Raw genomic sequence first — 13001 nt, 5'->3', positions numbered from 1 at the left:
CAGGAGGAGGAGGGGCGATGATTCGCCGAGACGAGAGCCACCGCGTATACGCGAGAGAGTACGAGCCTAGCGCGCGACTCGATACCGCCTTTTTGCATTCCGCGTGCGCTCTTTTTCTGCAGCGTCCAACAAGGCAGATTATTAACTCCCTGCCCGCTCCCTGCGCCGAGAGAGAAAGAGAGAGAACCAGCTCTCGTGTTTACTACCTACGCTTTATTGGTCTCGTATTTCTAAGTACGGGACGATAAAGGGTCCCGGACTTTATGCTGCTGCTGCTGCTGCCCCTGGCGCGCGCGCGCGCGCGATCCTTCCCATGTGTCTACGTATACACGAGTACTCTTCGCGAGGATGGCTCTACATATCCCTGCGTCCGTGTATGTGTTGGATGTATTGTGTGCACATCTCCGCGGCCCAGATGCGCAGAAGAATCGAACGCTCGGATAATGCATTGATAAAATCTCGCCGCCGCCGCCGACGTCGCGCGGAAGAAAGGGGCGAGCTTCGCGTCTCCTGCTCTCGCGAGCTCGCGGAGAAGGTTTTGATTACATAACTGTATTCGGCGGGTAATGCGAATAATGCAGGATGTATACGGTTACAGTTCTTTTATCTCTTTGCTCTTTTTGCCGATACACACACGACTACCTTCTCCTTCTTCTCCTCGCTTCGTCTTCTTCTTCTTCTTATTTTTTCTCGTATGTATAGTCGTCCGCGAGCAGATCGGAACCGTTTTTATCGACTCGCCGTCGTCCTTTATCGGTCGGGTGAGAAATGCCGCGCGGTCGCATACCTGCGCGCTCTCGAGTCTCGCGCTTGTAATTAAATTATTATTCAGAGGCGCGTTTATCTGCGGAATCGAAAAAGTGGCGCTTGCTCGCTCGCTGCGGCCGACGCCGTATTAGTCGCGTTGAAAAAGTTTAATGTAAGCGACTACGCGGACTTTTAAAGAGTTTATGGGTGTCACAGTTTTGTCGCTACGGCTTTTACGGCTTCGATAAAGATTGTACGATCCGTGAGACGGGAATTGCAAATTGCTCGCGCGTTAAATTTAATGGCCTAAAAAATTCGGAATATCTGTAAAGTCGATTCGAGAGGTTTTCGAGTGGTTTTTATAGGCAAAGTAGGCATGCGCCGACTATGGTTTTACGAATTAAGTGCAATTTAAATGGCTGTGAAAACGATAACGAAAGAAAGGTTATTGTTAGTTTGGTTTTAGCGTTTACAAAAGCGTTGTAGCGGGATAATAATGTTCATCCAACAAATTTCGTACAAAGTTTTACGGAGAACTCCGTACATATTACACGCTCTTCTTAAATCTCGAAAAAAAGAAACAGCTCGACTTGACGTAAACTTTAAGCGCTTCTTAAACAAGTCCGACAAGACGGTAGCCGTGCCCCCCGCCGTAAAAAGATGCGAGCCATGAATTTTTACGTGCCCGTGAATCATGGCTATAAGCACCGCAAAATTAAGCGCTTATTACTCCGTAAAAATCCGTATCTCGATTATAAAATAGCCGCGGAAGCGACAAAAATAGGATATACGAGTCCGGCAAAAAGACTTTCTTGCGCGCGTCCGACGTTATCAGTCCAAAAAGGCGCCGAGCCCGCGAGGCTACCTCGTACAATCCGCCATCATTTTTCTAATAATACAATTTGCGCGAACTGCAGCGAACGAAAAAGAAAGGGACAAAGAGAAGTTCTCGGTGCATGGCTGACACATACTCGACAAAAAAGAAGGGAGAGAAAAAGGCAGTGCGCGCAGCTCGTAACCGGCAGTGATGCGATCTATTGGCTATTAAACGAGTTCCAAGGCCCCCCTGCTCCCGTAACCGAGCGCGCCATGACTTTTGCGCAATCATACTTCCCCTCTTTCCACTGTCTGCAGTAGTCCGGGGGATAAGTTAATTATCGTGACCGCTTAACGATTTTACAATTACGAGACTCGGATATAGTAGCTGCATGCGCGCAGCTTCCTTGGGCAAGGACGCGAGAGAGAAGAGAGCTGCAGCGAATAGCAGTAGTTCGTGTTGCTTCTTTCCCTATCTCCGCGGTCCAGACACTTCAGCGTAATCCTATTGCGCCGTAATAAATTCATTTCTCGACTCGAGTTTCTCCGTTGATGGCTTTTCTTTCCTTTGTTTATGCTGCCCGTCCCGCCCCTATCTTTCTTTTTTTTTCACTTGGCGAACTTTTAATTCGCCGCACGCGCCTGATTCCAATTATCCCGCGCGTTTAATTGCCACGGACGTCCGATAGCGCGTTTCGCTGACACGTGTAGTAATATATTTTGCAAAATTATGCGATCGTTATTGCGAAATTTCTTCGAACCTCCATCAGATTTTGTTTTTTAATTAAGCCAGCGCGCAAACTTATTTACGAAACAGCATCTTACAAACTTCGCTAATATTGAGCCCCATTCTTAGAGTAGATTAAATTCTCTTCGTATATACAAAGTTTTAATTGGCAAAGTTCGCGTCTCTTGTTTAAATTGACCTCATCATCTGGAAGACAAAACAGTTTACAGTGTGATGATTATTTTACTCATGGAAAAGAATGGAAAAAGTTGTCGCGAATTTCGTGTCGCATTATAAGAAGGGCGAAAAAGGTTAGCGCGCGAGATAACAATTCCGAAGCATGCGCGTAAAATCGCCGTGGGTTAAAAAAAGAGGTTAAAGAAAATCAATAGAGCCCGACAGGTTAGCGAAGCTCGGCCGTATGTATACGACGAGGAAAATCAAATCTCTCATGCATGCAAAAGAGGAGCTGCCGCCGCACATGCTCGCTCCCGAAGAAGAAAGTTATGCATGCGAGATCGGTTAACAACTTCCGTCATGATGTGCCCTGGCAAAAGTAACGCGCGCTCGCGCGTCTCTCTCTCTCTCTCTCTCTCTCTCTCTCTCTCTCTCTCTTTCTCTCTCTCCGCAGCCTTAGGCTTCCGGCGATGCAGAAGCTCGCGCAGTGTCTCTGTGGCATGCAGTTGCATCGACTAACGTTGCTCGCTGCAGGCTGCATAGCTATACACACCACTCGTAAAAGGTCAACAGTTAATTGCACATCGAGTTGCGCGACTTGTTATGCAGTCGAGCCAATGAAAATCCATCTCCGTCTGGATCGCTGATGCTGCGACTGTTTCGTATGCGATGACCGCGGATATGGCTGTGGTAGAAATATCGCTCTAGATTTATTCAAATATGGGGACTTTAGATGCGCTTAGCTTCATATTTTCTCAATTTTAACTTCTTGAAGTTAGGAATTCTAACATATGCAGGTAAAACGAACAGCCAATATCGGAAGACGAATAGAATGATTATGAGTGGGATACTGGAATAGGGTTCGAGGTACAGATTGTTGGGAATTGAATACATCGATTAGTATATTTTTAAGTAGAAACAGACATGATGCAGCCAGACTGTAGCCAAATAGTACAGATCTTCGTGTTTATACGATAGAAAAAGAATTGTCTTTTTTTAAAACACATCATGAATTCTGCAAACAACACAACTTTACTCTCGCGTAGACAAACGAAAAAAACTCGCGTATTACGTTAGACACGCTCGAGCAATAGAAATAACGTTGTACTGAATACCTGTCTCGCCACGTCATTCATAAAACAAATAAAACCAGTTTGAACAAATGCAAATGTTGACCAATAAAGAGCACTAATTCTCTCGCGTCTCTAGTCTTCTACAACACTTGTTTACTTTCTTTGCTCATTAGTCATCGCGTTATCGACTGCTGTACGCGAGCTGAATTACGCAATCTAAAAAAACGAACAATTCCACGTGCCTTTTAGAAAAACGTACACACCCGAATCCTTGACCCCGCGAAGTGGTACCCCCATTTCTAGGCGCAAAAACAACTTCCGCGCTCCCAATATAGGAGTGCGAGCGAATCCATCAAAAAGTTTCCAAAAAAAGAAGAACAGTTCCCATCTCACGCGAAACCGCGAATTCGCGTTCCCTCCGAAAAATCGGTCGGTCGCGTTCCGTTAGCGGCAGCGAGTCCTGCGCGCAGCTCGGCGTCACGTCTCGCTTGTCCGTCGTCGTCCCATTGACCGATGAATCAGAGCCGCTCACTCACGCGCGAAAGTAAGCGAGGAGGTCACACACACACACACACACACACATACACGCGTCACATCGCGGGAGGCGGTAACGCGACTACCACCTTGCGCTCACCCTCGAGTCCTCTCCGCACATTCCTGCGGCCGCTTCTGGGTCAGAGGCCGTCCTGCGCATGGAAACGCATCGCGAGCCGCGAGCCGTCGCGAGCAAACAGGTCCTTACGGTTTTTCGTCCTTTGTACCCGTCGACGGAGATGGAGAGTGACTGCGCGACTGTATGACTACTGGCCTAGAAACGGATACGCGCCCCGACTGGTTATTCCACCGAATATAATACTTATTACCGGTCGCGTAATCTTCCGTCAAAGAGCTCTTGACATACTCTTAACGAAAGCGAATTATGTTTAGTTTCGTCTAATTTCTCGCGCTCGCTTTCTGCGTAATCGTCGCTCCTAGACAGAGTAACGGCATTAGACATTATAATCGTTGATGTTTACGTCGATTTTCGACACGTTCGGAGAAAGAATGCCGAGATTTACGTCGAGAGCGACACACAAACTGAATAAATTTTCAAGCTCTAGGTAATGTTTACTTTGTATCTGGGATATGATGCTGCGTAAATTCGGAGTATAGTCCTCGTCGCGCGAAAAAACATTCATAAATAGCGCAATTCGTTTCAAGCTTTCTCAGAAACATTTAATTCTTATTAATCCAACCCAAGCTTCCTTCGAAGCCTGCGCACATATAGCAATTATAAAAATATCACAGCCCCAGCGCTCTCAAGAGCGATACTAATCTGGTATGCTTCGTGTTGCAGGCCCCCGGGAGACGCCTGGAATCGGCTGGCGACGATGGTGAATCTGCTGGAGAAATTGGAGTACTCGAGGAATCTGCTGATCCCGGCGAGGGAAGCCGAGGCACGTGCGAACGGTAAGTGAAGCCGCGCGCGCATGTAACTATTACGCGCAACGTATGCGTCCATAAATTATGAGAGCTCGGTCGCGATCAAAGCCGGCGCAGCCGCTCTACAGACGAGCGGGGAGTAACAGTCGATTGGTAATCACACGCTCGCCGATGAGAGATCGAACGATTAGTAATCATGTCGGGATCTAGGAAGAGAAGCAGCTCGTGTAGCAGAGATTGCGTGCAGCCTTGAAAGTCTGGCAAAAATTCACCGTTTGACGAATATTGCGAGCAAGGGATTGTTTCCGCGCAAGTAGTTACATACGGGCTGATTCAGACGCCGAGTAATCGGTGTCAGCTGTATGGATTATTATAATGTATAACTGAATAAGCGAACACCATATCTATCGCCGCGGCTAATAGAGTAGTCCTGTTCGACACTTTTTCCGCAATGTCTTGCTTATGAAATTGCCTCAACTGCACCTACATCGAGACACACTATAAAACATTTAGCCAGCGCGTGGTGTATGCTGTAAACATCATTTTTATTGGCTTCATCGTGATTACTACACAGCAGAATTTTTGCCTCCCATGCAGCAGCAGCTGCGGCGGCGGCGACTACGACGCGAGCGCGCGCGCATCCTTCCTTTTTCCGCGTCAACGTGTTCGACGCTCTCAGTTCTTCCTCCTCTTGTCCCGGGCTTCTTTTTTCTTGCACGTCGCATTCCACCCTTTATTTTCTCCTCTCTTTTCTCCCTTTTCTGCTTCCCTCTCTCTCTTTCGCGCTGCTCCACGCCGGATTGCGCTAATCACTGTAATCGAAAGGGCAACGGTTGTTGCTGCGCGAGTCGCATCGCCGAGACCCCGTCGATCGTTCGGAACCGAAATAATCAATCATTCCGAGCGTCTTATTTGTCGACTTGGGGCGGGTTTATTAGCACCTTTGTACGGATGGCCCGAACGAATGGTATAAACAGACTGGCAATCAAGGGACGCTTTGGAAGGAGGTGACACGTTGTCGACGAATGGGTATTTAATGGTGACTTCTTTCCGATCGGTTTGTTTAGTCTTTTTCTGCAAGACGTTGATAAAACTTCAGCTCGTTTGCGATCCTGACATTTTGTTGTAGTGTTATAAGGCTCACGCAAACAGCTCGAGGAAAAGCATAGACTTTTTTTCTTGTTTACGATTAATCAAATTCACGCCTGAAATAATCCAGGAAATAAAGCTTTATTACACAACATTAACGCACCCGGAATTACTGATGTTTACGAGCGATGTATTTCATAATATTATTGATCCATAAAGTGCGCGTTTACACTTTATACGAGTAAATTAGAGTCATTTTTCGCAACATACGACTACAGTTATAAGATCGTGAGATCCTCTCTCCCACACGCACGCGGCGTGTTCTACACACAATAGCGGTACAATTCCTAAAATCGGGCATAAATTATTCAAATATTCCACCCAACACGCTCTATACTACAATTAAAAATCACATTTCTTAAACATCGCCGCTATATTGCAGTACACCCAACGCCGGCTCATCGATCACGAATTCAGCGGACAAAAAAAAACGCCATAATTGCCAGAGCAAACTCGCGTCCGCAACGAGAAAAAAAACGGCTTTACCGTTCCCAAGCATCCCGCGGTAATGCTCGCTCGGGCTCACACGGCGTCATCTAAAAACAAGCATCGAAAACCGCGAGAAAGACCGGATGATTTACGCAGTCGTCGCTACCGCTGCTGCTGCAGCAACAGGCTCCGCGAGCGTGCCGAGAGCGAAGAAGCCTTATCAATAATTTTCGCCTAATCCGGCGGCGCCTTCCGTGTAAATACTCTTGCGCAGCGAGACGCATCCGTCAGGCGAAATTTCCATATTCCCGCGCGGCTATTGCACCGTCTCCTCTTATAACTCAGCCGCGGGCTCGTATACAGCGTTGCCCGCGGTTTTGCTAGCTGCAGCAGTGGGCTAACGGTGCATCGCGTCGCGCCCTGGCGTTTTGTCTATGCGCCCGTACATGGTAAATCGCGAGAGAGGGAGCCGAATTCCTCTCCGAGCCGCCGTTCCATTAGGACACGCGCCGTTTCAACTGTCTTTTTCATCAGCATAAAGCGCGCGTAACGACGTCGTAACTTCGTCGCGCGCAAACGGTTGTTCGCAACTCTCGCGACGATTTTTATCTCGTTTGCGGGCAGAGAGCGAGAGAGAATCGAACTGCCGACGTCGTCGCCGCTGCTGCCGCTTCTTCTTCGATTGTTTCGCCGTCTGATGCGCGCGACAGCAGCTGCGCGACTGTTCCGCGCGCAAGCCTCGCACGCATGAATAATCGCGCTTGTTCGCCGAGCAGAGCTTAACGGCAATCGAAGATGGACTTTTTTCTTGATTGCTACGATTTGCCCTTCGTTCGTTCGTGGAGCGACGAAATCAAAATTTTATTTCAGTTTGATTCAAAAAATAGTACCGTTTGCGAGCATGCGTTCGAAATCAATAACGTTTCGAGTCGGGGACGCGCGCGTAAATCAACGAGTCCCACGAGGAAAAACCGCCTCCATTCAATCAAGTTAACCGGCCGCATTCGCATTCTATAACATTGATTCGTATGAAATAAAAGCGGCTGTAAAAGCGTTTTTATTGGAATTGCGTGCCCGGATTCGCGCGTTCTGCGCTGTAGTCATAGAAATGCCAGCCAAGAAAAGACAACGGTGTCCGCGACCGGGCAAATATCGCGAAGCGGATTCGAATCGCGCGCGCTTCTGAGGAAACGAGTGCTCCACTTTTTCCACGACCGCGTCCTTGCCCATTGGTACACTAACCTCGGATCGCAGGCGTCATGAGAACGTTCGCGAATAAGCGTTGCTGAACGAAAACGGAGTAGGTGATTTTCGGCGAACGCGTTTTAATTTGATTTTTGCAGCCGATTGCATCGTTGAATATCGTATACAGTTTGCGGTCATGAACGCGATTAATTGCCAATTTTTTTCAGCAACGCACCGGCAAAACGTTCGTACGGAAAAAATTCGGCGAGTCATCGGTGACGCTGACGGCACTGCGAACTCCGCTGTAATTAATTACGTTACAAAGAACAATTGAACAATGTGGGCCTAAAGTTCAAACGGTCCTCTCTCGAGCGCATAAAAATCCCATCGGTCTGCGCAATGCGCTGAGTGACGATGACGTTTCAACCGAGGAGTAGCTGCTTGCCCCAGCTCCTCGGGTTTACCGTAATTTCAATTTCGTCGGGTCGACTCGTCGGCAGCGTGCGCGCGCGATTCATATGTATACACTCCGGGACGAGAAGAGAAAGAGAGACAATGGTCGATTCGGATGGAGGATCATCGATTCGATTCCTTCACGATTCTACGATCGAGCACTTGATGTTGCGAAGCCAACAGGAACGTTATAACGCTTTCGTTGATTTCCTGCTACACAACCACGCGATGGAAATATGACGATGAGTCGTCCAGATTTTTTTCCCTCGCTCCTCTCTCATTGCCGATCGATTTTTTTTCCACCCGTGATAACTGATTTGAACGGATTTTTGCCGCCGAGCCGCCGCGATTTTATTGGGTTGTTATTACGTTAGCAATGACCGATTACCATCTGTACGTGTATTGATTGCTTCACTCATTAAAAGCTCGCGCGCTGAAAAATATAGAGCATTCGTCATCGGGTCTGCGCCTTTTTTTCGTCTTCGGCTGCTTCGTATACTCTCTTCGCTAATTCGTTTAGTCTCGTGTTACACGCTAACAAATTAAAGGCGATCCGAGAAATCGTGCTCTATTGAATTTTATCAAACGTACACTTTCGTTTGCAAAGAGAGCAAAAATACACTGCATACCTTCCGTTGAAACGTCGAGCTATTCGGGAGAATTATGGCGTATCAATCAGTGTTTCATGAATAAATAATCTCTCGACGCGGTAATAATGATGTGACGCCTTCCATCGACATATCTATACCAGCCCGGTAACATCATCAAGACGTTTGAAAAATTACCAACACGTAGGTGCGTGTGTGCAAAAGAAGTCCACATAACGCGGCTTATCTCTGACACAATTTTAATTGCATTATAAATTCTATCAGTTGGTTTGGAGAGCAAATTAAAAGTGTACGTGCGAACGCGAAATCGACGCGCGCTCGGCACCCCACAGGGACGAATCCTTTTATGCTTGTAAGTAAGTATTCAGGAAGACGGTCGAGGCCTGATTTAATCTCCCGCTCGAATCATGTCAACACACATGTGATGTTAAAGACTCTGCACACGATCGTAACTCCCGGCGCGAAAGTGGCGAAGCCGGGATCCGGGCAAAAAATCTCATATCCCTGGGCTACAGCTCTGCGGACACGAGCAAAAGAAGGATTGATAGACGACAAGAGAGATGCAAAGTGTTACCGATGCTCGCACGGGTGTCTCAATGAAATTACGAGGATTTGCATAATTTTCTATAAAACGTCGCGCGGTATTGAATTTTAATCGGCGGCGATCATCCAACAGATTGACACCTACCCTGAAATAAATCTTTTGATAACCCCAGCTCCTCGGAATCGCGAAACTCGCAAACTCCAAAGTAAAGGGCCGATCCGTTTGACTCGCGCGACAAGCCGCCCCTTCAAACTCGACCGGATTCACTGGGAGCAATATTCTTAGAGGCGCCGGTCGTTGTATCGCCGAACAAAAGCGCGAATCTGACAAAGCTCGTCGAGGGTATCAGGTTGTCGAGGCAGAGAAAGAAGAGGGAGCTTTGCGCCTGCCGCTGGCTACATGTCACCTCGAAGTAGAGACGCGGCGAATCGAGGATTCGCTGAATTAACCTGGAACGCCTCGCCACACCCAGTAGTGCAGTCTATAGCGGCGCGAGACGACGACGACGACTACATTTGCATGATAACAGCCTGTCCCTGTCATACGCGTCACATTGAAGGAGCGCGCGCGCGCGAGAGAGAGAGAGAGAGAGAGAGAGAGAGAGAGAGAGAGAGAGAGAGAGAGAGAGAGAGAGAGAGAGAGAGAGATGCTGATCCGCGGCTGCAATTTTAGGAAGGAAGGGTGAGTGCAGGAGGAACAAGGGCGTCTTCAGTCTTCTTCCCTTTTCTTTTCTCTCTCGCTCACTTTGCGCGGGACTTCATCTTCGTCTTCTTATGGGAATGTCACGACGCTGGCAGTTGAAGAATTACGACATTCTTTGATCTTTGTTTGTCTTGCGCGTAATGTGCATAATGTACGACTTTTTAAATGCGCTCGATGTGTAAATATAGAGGGAGGCGTATTCTCTCTCGAAATTGCAGACCACCCGCGGGATTTTTAACGGTTATCGCGTGTCACTCCGACGGGATACCTGCAATTTGATGAATCGTTCGGGATGAAACGATTCTTTGTATGTATGTGCGTTTAATTACAGACGTACACAAACTATTAACAACGTTCGATCACTGAATATCGTCGAAAGGTCGTCGCTCGACGAGTTAATAAATAATATTAAAAAACGAAAAGTACAAACGTCCAGATCGCTCTCGATTAATAGCCCATCGACTTAATTATTACCTCAGCCCGATTTTTTATCCTGATAGCTCCTTAAAGCACGTCTTCCTCCCGAGATATATTTTTTCATTGCATGTGTTTTTCTTGCAGAGGTAAAGCTGGTGAAACTGCCGGAGGACACGACACACTCCGGATTCACGCCACTCATGTCGAATCCGCAGGATCCGTTCTTTGCCGAGAAGAAGGAAGACATGGTGAGTGGGTTTTGCTCTTGGTGCTATCTCATGTATATACATAGCTACCACCTCCGCCGCCGCCGCCGCATTTTTGCCCCTTGCCTCGGATATAACTGGCTCATACTCGTTGGGTATATCTGCGGACGTGTAATGCGGAGCTTAATAACCGACCGAGGGCGGCATAAACACACGGCTCCGGCACGGCTTTTAAGTGTTATTACGTATTAGGATATATAGTTTTAATATTGTATATTTTGAGGGATTAGCAATAATGCAATTACACCAAATGATTTTCCGTATAATGAAAGCTCTCGCTTCTTTGCTCGCTCATATTGTTTATTTTCCGGCGAAGCAGCGATCGAGAAGATTCTATTTAATTTAACATTCGAATGCACGTGTGTAATCAACGCTCCTTTTATTTCTGGGAAACGCGCGCTCGATTGATTTACATCACGCGAGAGCTGAAATTCGTATGTTCGAGCAGAACGTAATACCGCATAAAGAAATCACGTAGATGCTGCGGACGAATCGTATAATAGAAGCCAGTGTATATGCCGAGATAACAAAGAAAGGGTAGTAATCCTCGTTTTTCTTTCATCTCTCGCACAGGAAGTGGTTCAGGTCTGCCTGAGGATATACAAGATCCTCTTCTTCGGTCAAGTGTTCCTCTGCGGCCTGGAGACGCCCGTGCTGAAGCTGCAGAAGAGCGAGACCGGAGTCAGCGAGTACGTCTCCGTGGTCGAGGCCTCGAGTACCAGCTCGCCCGGCTCACCGCCCGAACAGGTACGTTATATATATATATATACATACGCGCATTCTCGCACACACGTATGAGCGCGCGCGCGGATTCAACCCCCCGGAATTTCTCTCGAGAGGGAGAAGATAAGGGCCGGACCACCGCTTAATCATCCGCCTCTTGGCGCGAGCCGATGATTATAGCGAACGCCTCGTAAATTCTCCCATTGTGCACTTGCAACACAATGCGCCTGTCGCCGCTGGTTAAGTTGAGAGAAAGAGCTATATGCAGCAGCGGAATAAGTCGCCGTCGTTGTAATTTTGTGCGAACCTTCTCGAGTCACCGCGGGCTCTGGCTTTCGGAGCCGAGACCTATAAACTCTCATTCTCTTCTCGATTTCGAGAGCGCGCGCGGGGTGATTATCGCCGCGATATCGGCTTTCTTGTTTACGTTTCTCATCATCATACGTCGATTTGTCTGTGTGCGATCATGATCGAATGAAAAAATTTGCCCGCAGAGCGACTCGGAGCTGATGGTCGAGAGCTACAGCGAGGACGAGAACGATGAGTCATCGCTAACCTCGCCCAGGTTATCCATCGGAGATACTGGATACGACAGCGTGACGTCCTCGACGACAGCTCCCGCCGGCGAAATCAGATCGCTCATCGAGCGAAAGGAGGAGCTGGAAAAACGACAGAGGAAACAGGATCGACATCGGCAACGAGTACAGGTGAGACAACTATGTCCTATACGTATATACACACATGTGCGCGAGCTGTAATAGTTCAGCTCGTAACGCACTTTACATATTATTCAATGAATATCAATGTGATGGATTAGCTTCCTCGCTCGCTCGCATTGCGAGAGTGTATCATACCGCGTGTATTTTAGCCTCGTAATTGAAAGCTCGCACAGCCGTTTTTATCGTACGGCCGTGTGCAATAATTCATAACATAAAACGCGGCGCTGCGCTTGCTCCGAAAGAAAATTCCCGCATCGTCGCAGGACTATCGCGGCTCCCTTTAATTTCGCCCACGCATTCAGCGCGGACACGGGCTCCGCATTCCCCTGCGCTCGCTGGGAGAGAGAGCGAACCCTTTCCCGGCTCGGGCGATAAATAAAGAGAGCCTGTGGCGGCGAATAAAAAGCCAGATAACGGACAGTCGGCTTCGGCCGAATGGACGGCCCGAATGAAGTTACGCGAGTGCGCGCCACCCCTGCGCGCACACTGCGGGCGGATATTTCGTGGCAGATATCGCGCGCGGTGGTCTTCTCTCCGCTACCTATATGTAGGTGTACGCCTGTCCGCCGCATCGCGCTTTGTCCCGGGTTGTAAGCTCGGATTTGGCCGGGAACGTTTTTGCCGGGTCCCGGCGGCGAGCTTTTTTTGCCGGGAAAAGAGCCCGGGTGCGCGGAATATCTGACTACTATTGACGCTATCCGGCTCCGGGAAATGGATGGATTTGCGATGCGCTACTTCCTTTGACCCTCGCGCGCGACGCCAGATTTTTAAAACGCTTTGAGATTTAACGCGCTGAGTGCGTTTTTACTCTCGCCATCATGTTTACGCCGATTTAATATGTTTT

At 48.2% G+C, this 13001-nt stretch overlaps 1 protein-coding gene across 5 annotated transcripts in view; it reads left to right on the top strand.

Annotated features, from left to right (window-relative positions):
* LOC100678183 (telomerase-binding protein EST1A) overlaps positions 1-13001 on the top strand; it is a 133414-nt gene that overhangs the window by 94626 nt on the left and 25787 nt on the right. For all 5 annotated transcript variants that reach the window (XM_031924106.2, XM_031924104.2, XM_031924105.2 and 2 more), the window contains 4 exons: positions 4877-4989; positions 10594-10697; positions 11289-11462; positions 11933-12145. In XM_031924106.2, coding sequence (XP_031779966.1) covers positions 4877-4989; positions 10594-10697; positions 11289-11462; positions 11933-12145 — 604 coding nt within the window. The remainder of the gene's footprint in view (positions 1-4876; positions 4990-10593; positions 10698-11288; positions 11463-11932; positions 12146-13001) is intronic.

This window comes from Nasonia vitripennis, chromosome 2, assembly GCF_009193385.2.
Source record: "Nasonia vitripennis strain AsymCx chromosome 2, Nvit_psr_1.1, whole genome shotgun sequence".
NCBI lineage: Eukaryota > Metazoa > Arthropoda > Insecta > Hymenoptera > Pteromalidae > Nasonia > Nasonia vitripennis.
The sequence above is the reverse complement of the archived record's forward strand: the minus strand, read 5'-3'. Positions and strand labels throughout refer to the sequence as shown.